General features: G+C 37.0%; 1 protein-coding gene across 1 annotated transcript; it reads left to right on the top strand.

Annotated features, from left to right (window-relative positions):
* The first annotated feature begins 426 nt into the window (after nt 1-426).
* Nucleotides 427-24,629, top strand: LOC132158771 (beta-1,4-galactosyltransferase 3-like). The gene is made up of 7 exons (XM_059568326.1): nt 427-590; nt 17,152-18,190; nt 18,843-19,078; nt 20,599-20,786; nt 21,101-21,223; nt 22,070-22,174; nt 22,371-24,629. The coding sequence occupies exons 2-7, from the start codon at nt 17,932-17,934 to the stop codon at nt 22,534-22,536; spliced, it is 1,077 nt and encodes a 358-aa protein (XP_059424309.1). The 5' UTR covers nt 427-590; nt 17,152-17,931; the 3' UTR covers nt 22,537-24,629.
* Nucleotides 24,630-25,559: the final 930 nt, after the last annotated feature.

Here is a 25,559-nt window from a genome sequence, read left to right as displayed (position 1 = left end):
CGAACTCAATTTTGAGAAAATGAAGTGGCTTTCATGTTTGACTTGACTGATCTTTAAAATGGGTGGAGTCATGAGGATGAATAATTAATTAGGCTATTATATGATTAATTCTTTTTTTAATCTATATCTATATGTGTCCAATTAAAATATATATATATATATACGTCCAAGTTTAAAATATATTTTTTTCTAATTTAATGTTGCAAATTACAGTGGGTTGAAGTAGGAGTGCTCTTTTCCATTATTTTGCGTGGTTTATGAATGAGTAGTAGATTGTATTTGAAACGGAGATTGTTAGCTAGATCAAAGTTTATGATAGATTTACAAACAATTTTATAGAGGGTGAAACGAAACGTGTTGATGGTTGCAACCCTAACCCCCAACCCCCCCAGTATCTGCTACACAAAAAAAGAGAAGTGCCCTAATGCACTAGAGCAGAGCAGCGTCAGCGCGAGAGCACATCACTTCCTGTGCAAGCTGGGCGCTTTCAACTCCGACAGGACAACCGTCGGAGTCGACGAAGTCTTAAATAAACAGGACTAACGAAATATCTGAGGCAATAGTCTACCAAACTGTCCGAGATTCCTGAGGTAAGTTCTAAAGTCTCATTTTATGATCTTTTTTTCCCCTCATTTGGCCCTTAAGTTTAATTTCCCCACCTTTCGGAGGGTTAGTGAGTGTGTAAGGAGCCCCAGTTGTGCTAGCCTGCTGTAGCTAACCGTAATGTTACAGGCTCAGCATCGTTTCCTTACAAGTTGACCCATGTTTATGGGCAAACTGATTATTTGCTTTTTCGAGGAGCTAGATTGACACACAGAGCATCATCGGTCATAGTGTGTCATCATATCCAGCTGTGACTGTTAAACACAACTATGACGACGCACCACTGACACACAGTTTGTGTTTGTCGTGATGATGCATATACTCATTGCCGTTTAAATTTGTAATTTTTTACTTTTGACGTCACTGCAGGACTTCGTTACAATATTGTTGCCAACATTTATTTTGTTGTTGTTTATGCAAAGTAGTTTTTCGAACTAATTGCCATGTTGTTTATCTTTGTTTTGGATTATAATGCTACCTAGAATAGGGACTCTCTTGATCTGCATGATTACATAAATCTTACAAAGTAAGACTTTACATTTACGTTTGTCAACATTAGTTAACTATGTATGTTAGAACTAACAATGAAAATGATTTTAAAGTATTTACTAATCTTAATATTTTAATGGACCTGTGTTAAAATAAACTACAATAGTTCTAGTTTTATTAACTAATGTTATTATATATTCATAAATACTGTAGCATATGCACTACTTATTGTTAGTTAATGCATTAACTAATGGGACCTTTTTGTAAAATGTTGCCCAGTACATTAAATAAGTTACTTTACCTACTATGAATACATTAGTTGTTTGTTGGGTGTTACTCTTTAGAAAATCAACAAATTAAGGCATTTATTGATTGGCCCGACACAACAAAACGTAAAGAACAGCAAAAATAAAACAATTAAGAAAAATGTATAAATATAAAAATGACATTCATTTGTTCATGTTATGAATATGTGAAATATGTAATGCATAAATATACCTGTACTACATGCTTACATATTTACATCTATTGTTTCAGTTCGTGTGCAGCTTTTGATTTATTGTCTATTTTAACAGAACAATTTATAAATATCAGCGTTTATTGAATTATTACTGTTTTTTTATAGTAAATAACTAATGTTGTTTAGTAAAAATTTTTGCTTCGTATTTTTGAACTGGTTATATTATTATCAATATCCTAATAATACTGTATACCGAGATAAAAGCATTAGCAATTAATCGCAACAGGAAAAATTGATACCGGCATTTCCCTATTGTATAATATCTGTTTGTGTATGTCAAGCATCTGTGTTCTGGGCCATTCTATTTTCTTCTTTTGCCATGCAAATTCATTGTATTTTGGTCAACGGTTTAGGTAAATTTCTTAGTGAATGGATCGAATTTGGCTATTTAAACACTTCTTGAAAGGCGTTATGAAGAAAGAACATTCTTTGAAGCATTTTGAATTTCCTTTGAAGATGATGTAATTTATAGTGTGATAAGGAGGCTTAAGAAACCTTGACTTTTTGTCATCCTTTGTTGGTGATTTATAAAGTGCTTAAGGACCAGAAATATTTTTTTAAACCCTGTGTGATTTGGTCACTTGGAAAATAATTTTTACTAAGTCATCATTCAGGTTAGTTCTTAAATGCATTTAGATAAGGAAGTGTTTCCATCTAGTCCTGATAATAAATTGCTGTGCTTTGTTTTCCTGTGAGAGACTATTTTTTTTTTGTTAGGTGTTGAAGTTTTTAGTCCCCTGGGATCTTATGTCTTGGTTACAGATCCAAGCAGCAGGTTGTCCTGCTCGCTCAATGGGTTTTGCTCTCCCTGTAGCTTTGTGGCATATAGGAACAGTGAAATGCAAAATGGGTCAGTGAAAATGTGGTTTTATGTCCGCAGTCTCATTTTAAACCATCAAGGTCAAAGGAATTATATCCGTTGGGAGTTAATGGATAATTTCTGCTCTGTACGGTGGCACTGTAGTAGAGTCAAATGCAAAATGTTTGCTGGTATTATAACATTCTAACTTTGAGAAATGGTACGGGTTTTAGGGTTTGAAAAACATTTGCGGTTCTTTTCTGAAGAACTTAATATGTTCCTGACTTTGTTTCCTAATATTTGGCATCTGTCAGTTGCGGTTCTTATGTAACAAGGGAATTAACCAACTAGATGCATTTTTCCAACTAGTTAGCCCCAGAAGAGTTTGGCTTTGTGTACTTGCTGTCACCATAGTATGGCAGCTATGCTCTGAATCTGATGCCTGTTCAATCACTGGATTATGAGATCCAGGTTTACTAACTCATCGGAATGTTTTGTATCAAGGCGGTTTCCAACATTTTGTCTTCACAGGCCCAGGGCTTGACAGTGTGAGCATTTCGCTCTCATGATTTGTCAGTAAAAGTAGATGTGTGCAAACTATAAAAAGTATATAGGAGCATTTATGCCAATAAAGTCCCTTATGAAAAAGTTTTATGAAATTTAAATTCAGTTTTAATGGAATTTTAATTTAAGGCTCTAAATATCTTAAATGGTGTAACAAATGTCTTCATTATCATTTAAAGACTGGAATCACTACAGTATATGAGTGCACGTCAGTTGCAAGTTCCCTGTAGAACTTATGGTTTCTAAGCAGTATACAATAAATGAATATCATGCATTTATTTCAAATGATCTACAGTCTACTGTTAATTAATTTAGACAATGTTTACTTAATGGTGTTTATATTGTATTATTTTGTAGATGGTTGTAAGAGTGCATATTTTATCTTGGCAATATAAAACGGGCATTTTAAAATAAGAAGTCCTGGTTTATTTTGAACTTGTTTAAAACATATTTACATTTGTTTGCATTTATTCATTTAGCAGACGTGACTTAGAAATGAGAAATGGCTGACCTGTAAGCAGGCATCAATGTCTTGAACCTGATGTGAGCCACAAACAATAGGCAGTATAATTAAAAGTTGTGCATTATGCATGGTATTTTTTCCCCCTGGCTGTTATTTTTGGTATTTTCTGTCCAGGCTTCTTTGTCACGGGAAAAAGTTTAATAACATAAAATCAAACTGTTTCGTTGCAATATTTTTATGTATAAAAAGCTAGAAGCAGAAATATTTAAGAACCTAGTGTACTTTTATATTCTAATAAATGCCATAATTTTGCTTGTAAATGTTTCTTTGTATCCCTTAAAGAGAAAAATTATTTAAAGAGACACAATATTTGATAAAAATGAGCCCTGAGGCAGTATATGTACATTTAGCAATTTTCATCGTTATTGACATTCAGTGTTTTTGCTTAACATCCCGTCTATTTAGGTTAAGTGTTTTTGGATAAAAAGCAAATAGTGATCATAGTTTGTATTGAATGAACTTTTTTTTATTTTAATTTTTATGCATTGTTGAATTCTGTTTGATTGTTTCATGTGAGACTTTAGAAACAGCTTTAGTAGGCTGAGTAAAAAAGCTGAGGGAAAATATTTCCTGGTACTGTTGCTGCGGGCACAAACTAAATCCTCTAGCATCACAAAGGATTGTCTGCATCGCCATTGACTATTATATGCCCTCCCAGAGAGTATATTTGATTTTTTTTTTTTCGGATTCATTTGAAACCATAGCTTACGCAAACAACTCTGGTGTTGTAAGCAAGATCCCATTTTTTTGTTGCATCAAGTCTGTCTGGATTCAGCACGCTTAGCATTTACTTTCCCTTCAGGTTATGTGCAGAGATGTTATATAAATACTCTGGATCTGACCGAGTGAAGGTTCTGACAACCGAATGCCATTGTCCCTAAAGTGTGACCTCTTTCCCTGTAGTTGCTCTGATGCACTTTGAGCTCAGGTCTGTTTTTACCTGTGAAATTGCGAAACCACTGTAAATCTTGTTTTATGTTACTTTTTTTATTATTATTATTATTATTTTTTACATTTGTATCTAGCATTTGATCAGGAAGTCTTCCTGATTCCATGTAAATTTGGTGTTCCGGTATTTCCGCCTGTGCTTTTTATGAAAATAATGTGGGATATTGCATTAGACATCCTGGATGAAAGCACCAAGATGATAATTTTTATATATATATTACAGAATTTAGGACCAGTGGTGGTGACTTGTTGGTCATTCAGTGTTTCTGTAATAAAAAATAAAAAAGGGGGCGGGGGAACTAACAATAATAATCATAAGAAGATAATTAAAATAATAGTATATGAAATATGAATTCTACTAAGAACGGTATAAAACGCACTAAGGATAAATGAGCTACTGTATTCATCATGAATATTAATCAGGTTGTGCGTGTTTGCTCAAACTGATTCGCTGAAATCCAAACAGGGACAATAATAGGTGAGCACTAGCCAATGAGATTGGTTCCGCTCACTACCAGAAAACCCAAAAGACACAAAAAGAATTCCAAATGATCTCCGTTATTTTGACAGGAAAATACAACAAAGAATATTGTTTACATGTAGCGCATCAATTCTGCATGTATGTAAGACTGTCTCACTTTCTCTGCTCTCACCAAATTGACGGTGAGTGATGCGCTGTTACACTAGACTAGAGTTTACGGTACATCAAACACAGGTGCGCTGCACTCCCATTGAGATGAACTAAAAAAAAAAAGCACAGATCGCTTGATGGAGAGTGAAACTCTGAAGCGCTCAGTCAGTGTGTTCTGCAAGTGAAAATATATATGTGCTAAATGTATACTTAGCCTCGAACTCACACACCGGTAAAATCTGAGAATTTATTAGGCATTAGCTAATATATAATTAGCTAGACATAATTTAGTCGCCCAGAGTGAAGATTTCGTTGCATATGCAAGTGTTTTACTCTCAATGTAGAGGGTTGTTCTGTCCAGAATGGCCATTCACAGTATCCTCTATTACATGGTCTACCTTTTGTAAATGTGTTTGAAAAGTTCTGCCATTTAGGCATTGTGAAGCCACATACTTGCATTGCCTTGCAAGCCTCTGGACAGTACGGTTTTGTACGCTCTGTGGCTTACTGTACAGATGGTGTGTATTTGAGTGATCTTGTAGGCTTTGGAGGGACATGCTTTGCTGTACATGGACAGATGTTGGTGAATTGGCTGATAGATTGACTGTTGACCTTGTGTGACAATGAAGCTAGAGAATGAGGGATTGTTTTCTCTTAAGATTTGATTGACAGCAGGCTGTAGGATCCAGGGAATCCAACCCTCTTCTCAAACTCCTTTATTCTTCTACTCGTCTCATAATATAACACATGGAATCCAGATGCTCTGCAGCTCCAGCCAACTTTGTATTTGTCTTGCTGACTTGGCTAAGAATTCTAACGGTTTGAAGCCTCTCGACTTTTATTCTCTCTTCCTTTCTCTTATAATACTTGCTGTCTTTTAATACTTGTAGATCAGGATATTGCTTCGTAATTCCTGTATATTTAACACATTTAAATGAATAAACAATTAACCATAAGATTGTTGTGATTGTTACATAATCTTTACTGAAATTGTTCTAAAATGTACTGATCAGTACTTGTATGATCTAGAGAGCAGGGTAGCGTTGACCATTACAAAGCATATTAGCGAAAGTATTCATACCCCTTCATTTATCACAACTTTTTATGTTGCAGCCTTATGTTAAACTGCTTGTTATTAATTTTTTTTCTACATCAATCTACACTCCATACACCATAATGACTAAGCAAAAACAGAACTGTCACAACTTTGTAAATTTATTAGAAACAAAAAAACTGAAATAAGTACATTACATAAGTATTCAACTCAGTTCTTAACTGAAGCACCTTTACAGACTTTTTTGGATATGATGCATCAAGATTTGCACATCAGCATTTGGTAATTGTCTGCCATTCTTCTCCTCACCTGTCAAGCTCTGTTATGTTGTACAACCCGAATTCCGGAAAAGTTGGGACGTTTTTTAAATTTAAATAAAATGAAAACTAAAAGATTTTCAAATCACATGAGCCAATATTTTATTCACAATAGAACATAGATAACATAGCAAGTGTTTAAACTGAGAAAGTTTACAATTTTATGCACAAAATGAGCTCATTTCAATTTTGATTTCTGCTACAGGTCTCAAAATAGTTGGGACGGGGCATGTTTACCATGGTGTAGCATCTCCTTTTCTTTTCAAAACAGTTTGAAGACGTCTGGGCATTGAGGCTATGAGTTGCTGGAGTTTTGCTGTTGGAATTTGGTCCCATTATTGCCTTATATAGATTTCCAGCTGCTGAAGAGTTTGTGGTCGTCTTTGACATGTTTTTCATTTAATGATGTGCCAAATGTTCTCTATAGGTGAAAGATCTGGACTGCAGGCAGGCCAGGTTAGCACCCGGACTCTTCTACGATGAAGCCATGCTGTTGTTATAGCTGCAGTATGTGGTTTTGCATTGTCCTGCTGAAATAAACAAGGCCTTCCCTGAAATAGACGTTGTTTGGAGGGAAGCATATGTTGCTCTAAAACCTTTATATACCTTTCAGCATTCACAGAGCCTTCCAAAACATCCAAGCTGCCCATACCGTATGCACTTATGCACCCCCATACCATCAGAGATGCTGGCTTTTGAACTGAACGCTTATAACATGCTGGAAGGTCTCCCTCCTCTTTAGCCCGGAGGACACGGCGTCCCTGATTTCCAACAAGAATGTCAAATTTGGACTCGTCTGACCATAAAACACTATTCCACTTTGAAATAGTCCATTTTAAATGAGCCTTGGCCCACAGGACACGACGGCGCTTCTGGACCATGTTCACATATGGCTTCCTTTTTGCATGATAGAGCTTTAGTTGGCATCTGCTGATGGCACGGCGGATTGTGTTTACCGACAGTGGTTTCTGAAAGTATTCCTGGGCCCATTTAGTAATGTCATTGACACAATCATGCCGATGAGTGATGCAATGTCGTCTGAGAGCCCGAAGACCACGGGCATCCAATAAAGGTCTCCGGCCTTGTCCCTTACGCACAGAGATTTCTCCAGTTTCTCTGAATCTTTTGATGATGTTATGGACTGTAGATGATGAGATTTGCTAAGCCTTTGCAATTTGACGTTGAGGAACATTGTTTTTAAAGTTTTCCACAATTTTTTTACGCAGTCTTTCACAGATTGGAGAGCCTCTGCCCATCTTTACTTCTGAGAGACTCTGCTTCTCTAAGACAAAGCTTTTATAGCTAATCATGTTACAGACCTGATATCAATAAACTTAATTAATCACTAGATGTTCTCCCAGCTGAATCTTTTCAAAACTGCTTGCTTTTTAAGCCATTTGTTGCCCCCGTGCCAACTTTTTTGAGACCTGTAGCAGGCATTAAATTTTAAATGAGCTAATTAAGTGGATAAAAGTGTAAAATTTCTCAGTTTAAACATTTGCTACGTTATCTATGTTCTATTGTGAATAAAATATTGGCTCATGTGATTTGAAATTCCTTTAGTTTTCATTTTATTAAAATTTAAAAAACGTCCCAACTTTTCCGGAATTCGGGTTGTATAAGGACAGATGCATATTTTCAGGTTTCTCCAGAGATATTTGATTGGGTTCAAGCCCAGGCTGTGGCTGGGCCACTCAAGGACATTCACAGAGTTGTCTATAAGCCACTCTTGCTGTGTGCTTAGGGTCATTGTCCTGTTGAATAGTGTCTTAAAATGGCTAATTTCTCGAATGTTACACAAATAATCATCTTGTTTAAAAATCAAAAAATATATTTAAGTGAAGTAGACTTGACCAGCCTCTCTTCTGTCCTTTAGTTAAGGACAGTCTGACACAGTTTTCCACGCTCCATAGAGACATTAGATGCTAGCGCAGATGCAATCTCATTATTCAGTTAAGCCAGACTGTTGGTGCCTCATGTAAGTGTCATGCAGTTTTTCACATCTCTCTCTGCTGCACTGCTGAGCAAAGCCACACAAGTCACCACGGCCTTTGCAGCAGGAAAGATCTCTCTGTATATTTTTGTCAATTTACTTTATATTTACCCATTCATGTTCTATTCTTCTCTGTTTGCCAGCAGGCTATGTAGTTTATACACAAAAAAATAAGGCCTCAGGCACAATACATTGTGCCAGTTGTTGCCCTATGTGTAAAGATGCACGCTTGCTGCCATGTGAGGAAGGAGAGTGAAAGGAAGAAGATAGTAATGTCAGTGCTGTCTCTTTGAATGTAGAGTGCAGGGGGAGGGGGGGGGGTTGACATGTCCACTGGCAAGGCAAGAAAAGGACACAATATTCACATTCCATCTCTGTCCTATCTTAATATTGGTTGCTTCCTCTTGTCTTCATGTGGCTTAGTAAGACTACTTTGTTCCAGTTCGGTGGCCACAGACCTGCTACGCTTGACTTTGCATTAGTGTCCCTTGCCAGAAGGCTTTTTGGCCTCTAAAATAGATTTTTCAATATTTTTTGGGGATGATTAGTAGGGATGTGCACGGATAGTCGAACATTCGAATATTCGTTCTGCTCTAATTATTCGATAAATTAAATAAAAATGATATTCGAATTTCGCAAAAAAAAAAAAAAAAATTCACAATAAAACCTAATTTGGTCACTTTCTGTGATTCTCCACGGCATATTTGAAGGTGTATGCAAGCAAAAAATAATTAATGAATGATTAAGGGGCCATTCACATATCGCGCCTAATAAGGCGTGGAAAAGGCTATGCGCTCCGCTTTCTCCTTCTTTCCAAAGCGCTCGGGCAGAAGCGCTCCTGAGGCGACGCGTTCTCTCCATGAAGACGCGGGAATTTCAGCAAAGGATAAATGGATTTGCAGCACAAAAAAAAATCGCTTTCAGTACTCTGCTACTAAATTTATTTCACAATGGCAATCCATATACAGCTATGATCAGCTGTTCCTTCATCTTGGCTGAGCTTTCAACGTTGTTACAGGAAAGGATGAAGCTGAATGTTTAGTTCTTGTCACATGACCTGCAGTGCGCTTGCGGCATTCTGAAAGTTGAGATGTTTTTAACTCGATGCTGTTCGGACGCGCCTGGGGAAAAACGGGACCGCGTCGCACCGCATGCGCATCGCGACCGCGTCGCTTCCATTATGAGCGCGCATACCGCGCGCCTACATTGGAAATAACAAACTTGAGCATGCAAAAGACGCGATATGTGAACGCCCCCTAAAAGAACTGCGGTCTTCTAGTACTTCAAATATGCCGTGGAGAATCACAGAAAGTGATCCAAGAACATTGTTGCAGCATCTCTCAAGCAACGAATAAACACTGCTAACTTGGAGAATGCAGTGAAAACTCCTCTTCTCGTGTCTGCCCTAGACCCTCGGCACAAACATCTCAGGTTTCTCGATGAAAACATGAGAGAAGTAAGAAAAAAAAAGAACATTTTCCTTGATGCGAGTGGTGCGGATGCAGTCGCCACGATGAAGAAGATGCAATGCCCACTCTTCAGAAAAGGCTGAGCCAGTTCTCCAGCGATGATTACACAGAATCCAGCCGAGACGAGTGGGAACAGTTCTTGCTGGAGCCATGTATTCCACCAGATGAGGATCCCATTCAGTGGTGAAACGAAAACACGAAGCGCTTCACAAAACGTATTCGCTTAGCACACCGTTATTTGTGAGTCCTGCCAACGTCTGTGCCGTCAGAGCGCGTTTTCTCCGCGGTCAGCAGACTAAGGAGCCGACTTTCCCCCAATCATGTTTACATGCCCGTATTTCTTAACAAGAACAGTTGAAACAATAGAAAAAAAGCAAAAAAGATTTGCTGACAGTTTAAAAGTTAAGTGTAAGCTACATTCTGTACAATAGCCTAATTGCTGCAGGCTGCTTTGTTTTTTCTTTGTTCACTTTTTTTTTTTTTTGCTTTTAATCTGTACTTTTGTTTGCACGCATTGTTAAAGGTTTTCAGATACAAAACACGATGTGTAATGTTCAAGCTTATTGTAAGCTTGTTCAAAATGACGAAAACAAATGTTGCTGAAAAATAATGTCTGACTCATTAAACTTAATTTAAATAAACGAATATTCGAATATTCGTTTTTGTGAGCTCAAATATTCGAATGTGATATTTGTGGAAAACGCCCATCCCTAATGATTAGTGCAACAGAGATAATCAGATTTGAGTTGAGTTCAAATATGGAGACTTACATGGATCAAATATAGTGATCATGATAAAGCATCACTTTTACAGCAACATTCTTGTTATTTTTCAGATCAGTGTGTATTAACGTACTGTCATTAACTACAGATACAAATGTTTACTTGTGCTAAACAATAGAATTTGAAACCTGTTTTTCAGAACATCCAATGCCTTGAAATCCTTTTTACTTTAACTTTAGTTGTTTGTAAGTTTCAGACTAAATTGGATATGATGAGAAAAAACATTTTAAAAAAATAAATAATTAATGAGCCTGACCACACAAGCACTGCCATTTTCCCCCCTCATTAGTTTACGGTCTCTGCTATTGTTGTCACGTTTCCAAAATTTCAGTATTCGGTACCTATACCAGTGAAAATCCACGGTTCTCTGTACCAATTTTGGTACCAAAGCAAAACACAAAAATATGCTAATAAAAAAAAAACCACACACTTTTTATCAATAAAAATAAAATCAATGCCATTCTTTACCTCATGACGAGCTCGACGCACCGCAACAGAAACAAGAATGAGATGCATTCTAACATAACTGTGGCATTAAACTCAGTGAGGGCTCGTTTAAAATAGTGCACGTATATAGGCCGTTCAGATTACTTGTTAAAGTGCAATGAAACACCTTATATCTGCAAACGATGTACGTCTGTTTGTGGATGGTGACTTAGTAATGGCCAAAACTCTGTATTTTGCATGCATCACATTATAGTGCGGTGTGCATGAAAATAATAACAAGGCGGCAGAGCAAACTTATCATCCATAGTGGTTCTCACGTAGTCCTTCTACGTCAACGTCATCACCACATAGTGAGTGTTATAAGTGATAAGTCTAATAGAAGATCTACGTGAGAACCACTATGGATGATAAGTTCGCTCTGCCGCCTTGTTAATATTTTGTCTTTACTTTATTTGTAACGCCAAGAAAGAGTTAATCTGTCATGTATGAGAAGAGCGTGTTGTCGTGTAGCAGCCATTAAATGTGTGGGACACCAACTCCTCGTTTTCTATCTCTTTCATTTCATGGATTTAACGAGTTATCAGAGTCAAGGCGGACAGTTTCAGTCCGATATTTCAGTTTCAGACGATACTATCGGCACAACCCTACCTGGTACCGTGACATTTTCATTTTTCCGGGCACTGGGTCTTTTGACAACACTAGTCAAAGTCACCTTATTTTTACTGTAAGAGTGGACTTTAAGTAAATTTAATGAACCGGAAGTCTTGGACATACACAGAAAATGTCTTACTTCCACGTTGAAAAATAAGGTATATAATAATAATATAAATAATGGGGTGGTGTTAGCGCAGTGGATAAGACGCATGCCTGTGGTGTGGGAGACCCGGGTTCGAATCCACTGTGAACCGCCAGTGTGTCCCTGAGCAAGACACTTAACCCCTAGTTGCTCCAGAGGCGTGCGACCTCTGACATATATAGCAATTGTAAGTCGCTTTGGATAAAAGCGTCAGCTAAATGAATAAATGTAAATGTAAATGTAAGGTGGATAGTTGAAGCCAAACAAAAAACAGCAGTTTGAATTATTATAATGAATCCTTCACTAAATGTTTCAGCAGTTACTCTCAACATAGTCAACATAATAAATCTCATTACTTAAGTTTAGTTTTGTACATTCCTATGTCATGAGATCATATCAGTGTCATTCCTGACTCTTTTGTCAATGTGTAGTTACAGACACGAAGGTTAGTTTCAGGTTCTGTTGACCTAGATTGGATGTAGGCCTATTTCTTAAGCCCATTTCACACTGCGATTCCGGAAAATACATGGGTAAAGTGTCCCGGCAGTTGTTCCTGGGTTGCTAGATTTTGCCCCTTTCACACTCCCAGTGATTTCCCGGAATATGTGCGTATGTTCACACACAACCCGTAAAGAGAAAACACCTGGTAAAAGAGTCGCAAGATAACGTCATCACTACGACATGGCATTTGTTCTGGCTTTTGTTCACACTCGTTCCGAGACTGAACCCGGCAATGTTACTATGTAACATTACGGAATCAATCCCGGGACATTTTTGTGTTCACACAGAAGGCAATTTGGCAATGTTCCGGCAATTTTCCGGGTCCAACGTGCAGTTTGAAAGGGGCTTTAGAGACACACCAAGATGTAACTTCTCTTTTAAAAAGAACAAATTTGAAAAACTCTTGGATAGTTTGTTGTGCTGACGGTCAAAAATATTTGACCATGCTGATCCATTTTTAGAAGTGATTGTCTGTGGTAATCAAAATTTTGCACATGTAGTGCATAGATATTAAGTAGAAAGTAAAGGAAAAAATTACTTTTAATATCCATCCTAATGGGTTCAGACAGAATGTGCATGTTAGTCAGCACAAAGCCAAGCCTCATGCTCTCTGACGTCATTTAAGAACAGTGGAAAGATGTAATTTACAGCATCTCCTCCAGCCTTTCCCTTGACTCCTCTCTCTTTGGCCTCCTCTCTGTGATTTGTGAGAAGGATCGCCTGAAGATGAGATTAATAAGAGATGATGCTTCTCCTCACACATCGCCTCATCTTCTGTTCATGCCAATCCATCAATCCCTGCGCTATTCCCAGATTAGGATTATTGGCCTGTGAGTGGTAGTTTTAATGAGCTGTAATTGATTTGTAAGCACAGATACATCAGACTGTCAGGCAGATTAAATTAAGCTTGTTTGAAGCCCCAGGTCTCTTTTTCTAGCGAGTGATCCTCGTGGTGGTGGGACAGAATTCCCAGCTGGGCGATGTGGCTTTTAGGACCGATCTTACAGAGTTCCCTTCCCGCTGAGAGTGTTTGCCTTCTTCCACTTGGACAAGGCCTGTGTCTGGGAAGTCAGCCATGTTGGAACCAAGTGCAGGCTTTATTCATCTAAACACATTTTGGAGGAATGGAGGGGGGAGTGACACAAGCTGGTAGAGTTTGCCACTGGCAAATGAAAGTTTTTTATTTATTTTATAATAATAATAATCATAATAATAATAACTTTATTTATTTAAAATTATCAATGTTGAAAACCATTATGCTGCTTGATATTTTTGTGGAAACTGTGAAACATACTTTTCTGTGTATTTGTGTGTGTATATATATATATATTAGGGCTGTAGCTATCGAATATTTTAGTAATCGAGTATTCTACCAAAAATTCCATCGATTAATCGAGTACTCGGATAAAATGTGTTTTTGCTTAAAGTGCAATATTAATTATGCAAGAGAAAATAAGACTCCTGGGTCTCTTAAAACAAACAACTAAGTTTCCTTTTTTAGAAAAAAAACAATATTTGTATTTTTAAATGCATAGAATGCAATGCATACATCAAAAATAAACATTTAATTATTACCCATTGTTTCTCTGTCTGTACTTGTACTGTGAACAATGACAAAGTTGACATAGGGCTGGATAATTAATCGAAATGTAATCGAAACCGAAATTCAGAACCTCTAACCGACTTAATGTTCCCATGTGGGTTATTTCGTTTTTTTAATCCTGTTAATACTTCCCCCTAAAAAACATACTACCGCGTGTGTAGCCACATGACTCTGCCCCGTCCAGTCAGTGGCATAAAAGCAAAACACGGAGGTGAACGCCGGTTCAACACATAGTGATGGCGCGCGAGCAGTGAGCCTTGCGTCTTCACTAAACTGTCAGTTGTATTTGTTTTATGGTTTGGACATTCAAGCGATTAGACGGTCGAAAGTGTATTATTATATCTAGCTCCCATGTTCGCGCAGCTGCATTGTGGCACGAGCACTCATATAAACAGCTGTGAAGATCGCGCGCACAGAGGAAAGCAAAAACTAGTTGTCAGTGCTGTCCTGTGATTTATTACTAAAGTAGCTTAGAATCTCAAAACTTATTATAGCATATTTTTCTACTTTTGAAGGCTATTTACAACCCACAGCTTCACAATAATATAGAGACTGTATGACTAATTCACACACGCAATCACTCGTACTGGTACTGTGCTAATTTATCTTTATCTGACCTTTATTTATCTCTTACACCGAGCAATAATCTATAAGAAATGTTACGAACATAGATAAAATAACTGCTGATAGTGAGCTATGATGTCAGATCGCGCTTTCATTAGGAAAAAATATCCCCTTTACTAGTTGATCTCAACCGTCTGGCTGAGGCCAGTCTAAAAAGACGCTCAGGACAGTTGACAGAACGCTGCTGCGTGTTGTCATGAAAGCGCATCATTTTCACGTGTTATTAAGACTTTAAAGCATTAAAAAACATAAGACGCGCTGTGCTCGGTGCGCACTCGGAGAGAGAGCCTTCTCACAGACAGTAACACTGAACTGAGCTCTCCTTTGCGGAATTGCTAAGGCAACCTTTTCACACTGAACACAATTAATCATTGCTTGGTAATTGGCCAACAAAGTATTGACTGTTGTATGAAGTTTTGTTTGATAGAAAGATATTTAATGGATTACAATCAAAGTTATCTGAAATTATCAAGATGAATTTGTTCTGACAGTTTAATTCTGAGTTCTTGTCATATTTTATTACCATTTTCTAAACTATAGCAAATAAACTGATAATGTGAGAAATGTTGAAGGTGTCTGAATGAATTTTGGTTTGACTGTATGTTTAATTTTTACAGTGCTATTTTACATTTTATTATTCGGTTTCTGTACCTGGACACTTACAAACTTGAAAAAACTTAAACACTGTGTAAATAGCACAAACAAATAAACAGAACAAACATACAAATTAAACACTTTTAAACAGGGCCCACTGGTACAACCTGCACCGGGGCCCCGCTGACCCCAGCTACGGCCCTGTTTACAGTACCAGCCTTGTCAGTGAACTATGAGGGCAAACAAAAAAAACAGAAACAAAATAATCATTCATTAATCGTAATCGAGGTAAAATGTTCAATTAATCGAGGTTTTGAATTTAGCCATAATCGTCCAGCCCTAAGTTGACAGATGAATTAAGTGCATTTAAGTGACATTCAGTTGCGGTTTTAAATAAATAAAACACGTTTTTTATTTATTTTTTTTTTTAGTAGTAGGCTATGTACATTCTGCTGAACAATAGTCTTTAACCGGACTTTTATTTTGACGGGTTGACGTACCTTTACAGTTCTGTGTATGTGATGTGACGCTAGTTTTACTCAAATCAAACGGTCAAATGCTCATGAAGTGGCTGTCAGAGCAGTTCTGGAGATGTTGTTCATGTGTTCACGTCCTTATTTAGTGAGAAGACAGACGCTGAAATCACTGCGAGCGTCACGTGCGCTTCAGTGTGTGTTAATAAAGGAAGACGTGCTTCTGCTCCATTCATTAACAGAGACACGCAGAACATGCAGGATTCATATTTAAATAGACTGTTCCGGCTTAATATTTACAGATATTAGTCCATATCGTGATTTGATGTAAGTGCAATGACTTATTTTTGATTAATTCATTCAAAATTTGGCAAATTCCGTGCCATTCCGCGTTAAACTGTAAATTCCGTTTTTATGACTGGATTCCACGATTCCCTCTGCGTTTTCTGCATCGCGGAAATCATTGGGCCCTAGTTGTGGTATTCCAGCTCTATCTTGCAATGGACACACGCCACGACGTTCTCTTTACGTTTGCCCACGCCCTCAAATCAAAACACTGCTGACTCCTTGCAGAATGCGATTTTGGACGCAGCGCTTGTGTCTCCTTCCGCTTTGTGGGTGACGTAAACGCGTTGTCACATTAAAAAAATCATTGCGAAAGAACCTGATGTGAGATTTAAAATAAATTAAAAGAGGCTTCGAGGCAGAGGAATTTGCCTCGATCATTTTTTTGTAATCGAGTTACTCGAGGAATCGTTTCAGCCCTAATATATATATATATATATATGCATCCTTGCAGAATGAAAGCATCAATTTATTTATGTGTATGCTGTGTGTATATACTGGGCTGTAAGATTAATCGAATGGGGTTGTCATGCACATCTTCTTCTGTTATAGTAGTAAATCCCAATCACCTGCTTTGTTGGAGCAGCATTTGAGCCGAAGTTCTCGGACAAGTTATGCAAAAAAAAAAGGTTGATTGATCGCATCCAAAATTAAGGCTTTTTTTTACATATTATATGTGTGTGTATATGTATTATTTTGCCTATATATAAATACACACACATACAGCATATATTATGAAAATATTACATGTATTTATGCGTGTATATATTTATTATATATAAACATACCATTTTGTCTTAAATATATACATGCATGTTTGTGTATTTATATACACATAATAAATATACACAGTACACACACCTATATTATGTAAACAAAAGCTTTTTTTTAGAATGCGATTAATTGCGAATAGTTTTGACAGCATTATATGTATACATACAGTATTTTATTTATTTATTTATTTTTCTTTGTAAACTGAGTGAATTGGTATGGAATACGGAAGGAAATAAACAAACTAAACCTATTGCAAAGCCTCTGTTCTGGGTCACTCCTCACGTCTCCTCCTTTGTTTTCAGACACTGACTCCTGTCATTGGACCAGCTGGCGTTGGACGGGGTGTCAGACCCTCCCCCTGAACGAGGACAGAATGAGACAATAGCTGGGGGTGTTGGATATTATCCCTCCCCCCCTCCTCTTTGTTTTCCCCTCCTACATATCCAAGAAGCATATCCATACTCACTATCTCACACAAACACACTACAAAACAATACCTTAGACTGTGGCTCCCACTCTTTACTCTGTAGAGACCATGAAACGTTTAGAGGACTTTTGCTGTTGAGAACCTTCTGGGAATAAAACCCGTTTCCTTTCAGCCAGTGGACACATCCTTCCAGATCCTACGGCTTTGGTGAAGCTTGATGGAAGCTCAGTAGATCATTGAATCATGAAAACACCAGAAGACCACTGGGAGTTTCCATTTGGAGTTGTATATTAATAGGCTGAAAGACTGCCATTGAGCAAAGCAAATCTAATTCAAACCGAAGCAGTCCTGAACGTCTGTTAGAATAAATGATACCTCTCCTTAGCCTTTTCATCCATCATATCTGAAGTGCCTTGTGTTTCATCAAACGTTACATCTACTCCACATATCTGATCCATCTGCCAATCCTTGAAACAACTGATTTGTTTACATATCCAGCCTTCCATATGTTTAATTTGTTTCTTCTCTTAGCATGCAAGTAAAACTTTGAAGTATCTGAGATACGAGGAATGAGTCCAGTTCCTTAAACTTATCCAACATAAACACACCAAGACCATTCATCTGACTCTCAAACGTGGTACACAGCTCCGTCACAATGTACACGCTGCAGTCCAAATGGCGCTACCTAATCATGTTCTTGGGCGTCCAGTTAGTGGTCATGGCTCTTCTATCTCGAGAGGGCTACCAGAAAAGAGTGTCATATTTTTTCCGGATTTTCCGTAAAACAGATTCTACGTCGGGACACACAATTGGTGGACACAACCATACGGATGTTTATGCCAACCTCTCTCTTTTGGGCCCTGCTCTTAATAAAGAGGACATGCCCTACTGCCCCAAGCAGTCTCCTTTGATTGGTGAGTTTGATAGCTTGCTCAGAAGTGTGTTATCAAATCTCTGATCTCTCTCATTATTGGGAATATTATATCAGTATGTTAACCATTACAAACATACCTTGGAGTTTTTTCTTTTAAGAATTTTTTTTTGTGTGTGTATATATTTAACTACACGCACTTGTATATATTTATGTAAGTGTGTGTTTTATAAATATATATATTATTGTTATTATTATTATTATTTACATTTTATGATTTCCAATTCCCTGGGTTCTTCCCCTCACTCACAAAAAATACTAGAAATGTGCTGAAAAATTCAGTGATCAAAAGATATGAGAACCATGGATAGCATGTCAAATCTGGGTTTAGTCAAGGATAACTAATCCATTACTGTATTAGGAAGATACTGAAATAAGATTATATACCGAAATGATAGACTATAAATACTTTCTTCTATAAACCATAATAGTTTCTGCAAGAATATACAGTCCAGTCATGCTGGTACTGGGAAAACCACTTTGCAGTCTGTTAGGCTTTGGTTCAAAATAAATGTAAGTGTGAATCACCTATAATGTTTCCTCTTTTGAGATTTTTTTAGGCCTTTCTAAATGAAAGTCAAATGCTTCAACCTCATCAAGCAAAAATTCCCATTCACAATTTTTTTTATATTCAGGTGGACCAATTCATGTCACTTTCCCCTCTGGGCTTACGCTTGCTGAGGTGGAGAGGAAGAATCCACTTGTTGTCCGTGGGGGTCGCTACAGGCCGCCAAACTGCGAGGCTCGCCATCGGACTGCAATTATCATTCCCCACAGAAATCGAGAACACCACCTCAAGTTCCTCCTCTACTATCTGCATCCCTTCCTACAGCGTCAGCAGCTCAACTATGGCATCTATATCATTCACCAGGTGCGTCTGCAGCCTGTTATTGATGTGATGTCATTTGGTGATTCAGAAATCACTTGAACTGAAAAATATGTACATTTTATAAATATTTCTCGCTGGTCAAGGAATTGTATTTTGACTCCCAGTAGACGGTCTCTCATTGAAATGATAGCAAGTGTTACAAGTTTTTCATAGAAGGTTTGAATTTTTGTCATTTGATTCACTCGCATCAATTAAGGTCAGACTGTCATTCTTACATTAAACCCTAGATAAATCCAAACATTATGTCTATTTTATTTGGTTGCCAAAGCAAGTTTTATTCTCAGTTGGCAGTGTGAGTGTTAATTTTAGACCGTGCTCTCACAGTTTCATGTTGTACAAAGATGTATTTGTTGCTTGGTTACATATTAAATATGCAGCTCTGTTATAGTACAACTAAACTGTGCCTCCTGCTGTTTCCTGTCAGAGCCAGTTCTAATCACTTTATCCTGTTATAGCTGTCGATCTAGATGCAAACCTCGCTCTGACGGGTCAATCGCTGGTCATATTTTGCTCTCCCCTCCAGCTGGTCTCTCATTTTAGTGAAGAAAAATGATCATAATACAACAGTGTGCCAGATTCAGACCTGTTTTCCTGGGCTACATTTGTCTGGTTTTATCATTGTTGGTTTCCTGGGTTAATACAGTTTTATGTAGGATTATAGATGTACAGCAGTTTTAAGTTGCATTGTTTTTGCCAAATTGTTAAACTCTGTGAGATTGAAATCCTACTTTTATTTGGTTATAGTTTTTATGCTTTTTTATTTATTCAATAAAAATGATTAAACATGATTATACTGTTATCCAGCAAGGATTCGTTAAAGCGATAAAAAGTAAAGTTACCTAGACTGTGTAAAACATATAAAACATCATAAAACGTTTTTTTTATTATAATTTTTTTTATTTAGTTTAATTTGATTTACTAAAATAACTTAAGCTAAAACTGAAATAAAAATGTTAAACAAAAAAAATAAAAATAATAATAATAGTAATAATAACTAAATTACTCAAATTTTAAGTAAAATTATCTAAAATATCAAAATAAAAAATATAAATATTGACAAAAACTACAATAGAATGTCAATAAGGCTGAAATAATATAACAACAGTGAAAGTGAAGTTTTGCATTTTCAACCATTTTTCACACAAATGCTGTTTTACAAAACCATGGATAACCATGAAAAGAAAATCATCTTCTTGCTTATGTTCCTGACTTTGATATTCCTACTTCTTGTCAATAGGCCATGGATTAGACTGTAATCCTTATTAATCTGCTCTCTGAAAATCCTGAATATTATAGATTCAGCACATTTTTATGAGTTTAAATGTATATAAAGGCTGCACAGCTGCGTTTGTATGCTTTGTTTTTTCAGTATTTGTGTAACTGGATTTATAGGGACTCATTTGTTTTTTTTTTTTTACAGACACTAAATAATAGCTCAAATCGCTATGCTCAGTTCTTACCATTATGAATTGTTCAATAACAATAGCGGTCTGTGTGTGTAGGCTGGTAATTACACCTTCAACCGAGCAAAGCTGATGAACGTGGGATTTCGTGAAGCCATGAGGGACGAGGACTGGGACTGCCTCTTCTTTCATGACGTGGACCTCATTCCAGAGGACGACCGCAACACCTATGTCTGTGACACTCATCCCAAGCACGCTGCCATTGCCATGGACAAATTTGGCTACAAGTCAGTGTTCTTCACACTCTCTAGCTGCATTTCATTTGACTTCATGCCTGCATTTCACAGCTGAACACAGATTATGCAAATATACATGATTTACTATCAGATCAATTTACAATCCATTTACTTGCGTAATAAACTTTTGTTAACTACATTTTGTGTACACTAAAATTTAAATAGTATTTTAATGAATTAATGATGGCATAAGAGATTTTTTACAACAAAAACGTGAAATCAATAAAAACAAACTTGTGTATGCTTATAGTAAGCTTGACATTTTATGTTGTTGTTGTGCATTTCTCCTTCTGGTTATCACTCAGGTTGCCTTATAAGATGTATTTTGGAGGAGTGTCGGCTCTGACCCCTGTTCAGTACCTCAAGATGAACGGTTTCCCAAACAATTACTGGGGCTGGGGTGGTGAGGACGATGACATTGGTGTCCGGTGAGTGAGCACAAGGGATCTTGGGTTTATTTGATTTGGAGGGATTGAGTGTATGCATAATGATCTGTGTGTGTGTGTGTGTGTGTGTGTGTGTGTGTGTTAATGGAGGGGTCTGAGTGGGAGGAGATCTGTCTTTGTGTCGCAGCTGGCCATGAAACACCCGTCTTTTCCAGCTTCTCTAGTTCAAAGCTAGAGTCCACATCTGACAGTGTGTTACCGTCTGCTTTATAGAGGTGGATTGTGTAGTCATGGCTCACAAGCTTGGCCACATGCAAAGGATCGAATATATATGAAATATATGAAATGTAATATGTAGTTTTCTGTCCAAATAAAATTAATTGAAATCCTTAATGTTAGTAAATGTATATTTAACTTGGAAAGCAAAGTTTGTCAAAAACAGACTTGAAATGATGACAAAGTAAAAAAAAAATCTTTGCATTTGTTTTAAATGGCACTAATAGGATTTGAATTTAGCGTATATTTACTTTGAAAGTGTATAAATCTGCAAAGCTCTTTTTTTATCTTAAGTCTTTATTGCTAAATAAAAGTATTAATAAAAAATAAAAAAAAGAGAGAAAAGAAAAAAATCTTGACAACACACTTTTTTTGGTAGTGCATTTGATCATATTTACTAAATTAACTTTTGTGGACCAGAGTGAAAGAACACCCCATTTCCCAGAATACACGTGTTCAGTAAATTCAGTAAATTCTAAATATTCTGGAATTCTGATTCAAATTGCAATGCAGCTTCCTGTAAGGTGTGTCTAATAGAAATCAATTCACACTCATTCATTGGAAATTGGAACCAGTTTATCAGATTTCCTCTAACTTTCTTCATCTTCTCAGGGTCTCACTCGGAGGAATGCTGATCAGTCGTCCGTCTCTAAAAGTGGGCCGATATAAGATGATCAAACACAAACATGACAAAGGCAATGAAGTGAATCCCAAAAGGTACAATCGCCTTACGACCATCTGATAAATCGCTTTCAAACCAAGCGGCTCTCTGTTGCAAAATCTGCATTTGGAAACCTTTTGTCCAAATGAGAAATTCCCAATTTCCTTAAATATTAAATAGGACATTTTTTCTTTAATATGATGACATCATCTCCTAGTACCTCCTCCGTTCAAGCTGTTTCTTCTCATCCAGGTTTAACATGTTGGCAAAGACTCGGCATACATGGAAAGAAGACGGCATGAATACAGTGGAGTATGAGATCATGTCCCGGGATTACCAGCCACTTTACACCAACATCACTGTCAACATTGGCACCGAGGCAGGCCTGCACCCAACCAAAAAAAAGCCTGCTTCATAGCTGACTCCTAGCATTCTTGTGAATCCCAGAGGCACAAGTCTTAACGTCAATGCCGCACTGCCTGCAGACCACTTCACCCACATGCACATGGCCAGTGAATTCAAGGGACATCATGCCTTTACTGCACCACACACCTTCTGTTTCCTCTGTAACAGTGGTGCCATCTAGTGGTCCCATGATTCTCTGTCCTTTCTCCCTCGCTTTTTCTCCAAAGTTAGACATTTTGATCCTGTGCTCACTGGTTCACTTTATCAGTCATGATGCTGCAGAAACTTCATCAACTGGTCCACACACTGACCGCTTTGCAGACTCTCTGATGGACCACTCTGCTGGAAGGATGTGTTTCCTGACAGACAGACTCTTCATCTATCCATTTAAAAACCTATGTTGCCTTAGAATCAAGCTGTACTCTCTCCTTACATTTCTTTCAGGATGACTGAAGCATAGCTTCGGCCGCCAGTGTTTGACATGTTGCACTGGGTGAGGCCGAGTCTTAAGGAGGGGTAAAATTCGTTTTCTGCCACGTGATGGAAACAGAGAAGCGGGCCGATGTTTTACATAAGCAACATTGGTTGATGCACTACTCTGTGAGTCTGGTGCATTTCCTGTTCGGTAAATTAGTACTTTTGATGTACTGTGTGTACTGTATTGTTATACAGACAGGTGGATTAATATTTTATATATCTTCCATTTCGAGGATTTCAGTCAGAACCGACCACTTTGGTAGTAATAACCACGTTACATATACAGATGTTCTCGTTTTTTCAGATGTTTTTTTTTTTTTTTTAATGTATTCCCGAATTGTCTTTGGTTGTCTTTGTATTAATGATGGCTTTTATAATCAACATGCTGCCTCTCATTTTCATGAATTACTCAACACATTGTATTTTATCTGCATGATTTTTCTTTTTGTTTATTTTTTTATGATTGTCTGGTTATGTGCGGCTTGCTTTGGATTAGCAATAGTCTTGTTGAATGTAGCTACATCTCATTTTGGTGAGAGAATGTCACGTTAGTGAACAGTGCATCCATTTAGTTGGCTTCATGAGAAGTCTTTGTCCCATATTCCCATTTTGAGTTCAACATTTGTTTATTCAAAAAGATTGCCTAAAAATACATTAACCTTGTTAACAGAAACCTTTTTAAAAGACCTTCAGTCTCATAAAAACACAAGCGTAAATTGTTCGTAAAATCATTTTTAAGTAAATTGTCCCATTGAATAAAATGCTCTAAGAACATCTGTAAAATATTTTTTACATACTTTGTTGCATTGATTCAACTATGCTAACATTCGTAAAACCATTTTTACATATTTGCTTTGAATCAAATGCGCTAACATTTGTAAAACCCTTCTTATGTAAATCGTTGCATGAAGTTAAATTAAATGCTAACATTCGTAAAACCCTTTTAGATAAAATTGTTGCAGTGGATTGCGTTAAGGTTCGTCAAACCATTTTTTAGATAAATTGTTAAATTTGAATTGAATGCTATAATATTTGTAAATTTGTTCTTGTTTAAACTGGAAGTAAGGAATCAAATGCGTTATCAATCGTAAACCATTCTCGTGTGAAGTGCTGCATTAAATTAAATGCGCTAAATCTCACAAACCATTATTGCATTGAATGTGCTAACATCCATAAACATTATTATGTAAGTTGTTGCTTTCAGTTGAATGTGCTAATATTTGTAAAACCATTCTTGCATATATTCCTGTAATGAATCGAAATCATTCTAAATATAAATTGCTGCATTAAATTAATGCGCTACGGTTCATAAACCATTCGTAAGAAAATTCTTGCATTCAGTCAAATGTGTTAACATTTGTAAAATCATTCTTGCAGAACTGTGTGTGCTAATAATCATAAAAAAAGTTCCATTCAATGCAACCATTTACTTTGGAATGATTACGAAAAATTTACACATTGGTCATTTTCTTGCTGTTCATAAATGAGACCCATTATTGGGACAGTCAGATTCTTTTTTTTTTAATTCTCAAACATTTGGACTTACACCTGATGGACACAGATGACAAAAGAAAATGTTTGAAGAAATTGTTTTTGTATGTTTCAGACTTTTCATATTTTAAAAATGCAAGTATCAGTGCTGAAATTTAAACTGAATCATGGCCTCATCTGGGTAATGTTAACTTTTTGTTTGCCATGCCTTGCTCCTGTTTAACCTCTAATCGTCTTCTACATAGTTCAGTCCCTTAGTGAAACAGACTCTCTGACAGTCCAGTCACCAGATACACAAATTCTTCAGACGGATCTGTGCATGTGTGGATATACATTTGTGATACTAAGAGAAACAGATCATACATCGTTTTTCGAATGCTGCTGTTCTCTGTGTGAATGTGAAAGGTGGAGGTGTCGCTCCCCTCTTTACTAGTTTGTATGCTGTTGGGAGCTTGTGATGGATCATTTAAAAAATGGTGTTGGTCATTGAAGGAAGTCATTGGATGTCATTGAGGCAGAGATACCAAAAAATTCATGATTTCTTTTTTTATAACTAGCATGTCTTTTTTTTCTGAATTATGAAAGTTTAATGTGGTTGTTAATGGTCAGGTTAATTTAATCTGTCCATTACACAAGTCTGTTGGCACACATTGAATATCACCGGAGTGTAATGACTAAACACTTTTGATTTGAGTTATTTTGTTATGTAAAGGGTGATTCAAGATCTTTATTCTTCACTTTGAGAATTTATATTTGATAACTATTCACATCACCATCGTAGAAGGTATTTGGAAAACTGTTCAGCCATGAATTATATAGTTTGATATGTACAGATGACAGCCTGCACACTACTCAGGTGGGGTGATGGATCCGATCTTTCTAAATGTGCCTTATCAGGCGTATCTGGAGTTCTTCAGTGGGCAGTGCTCTGAACACGGGGCATTTCTCTTTCAGAACAGTCTGCACAATACTCAGCTGCCTTATGATGATTTAATAAAGAAATCTTAATGTACTACATGTCTCTTGTGTTTTGTGAATGTCTTATTTTATAGGACCTGGTTGATTTTT

This window comes from Carassius carassius, chromosome 15, assembly GCF_963082965.1.
Source record: "Carassius carassius chromosome 15, fCarCar2.1, whole genome shotgun sequence".
NCBI classification, from domain to species: Eukaryota; Metazoa; Chordata; class Actinopteri; order Cypriniformes; family Cyprinidae; genus Carassius; species Carassius carassius.
The sequence above is the reverse complement of the archived record's forward strand: the minus strand, read 5'-3'. Positions and strand labels throughout refer to the sequence as shown.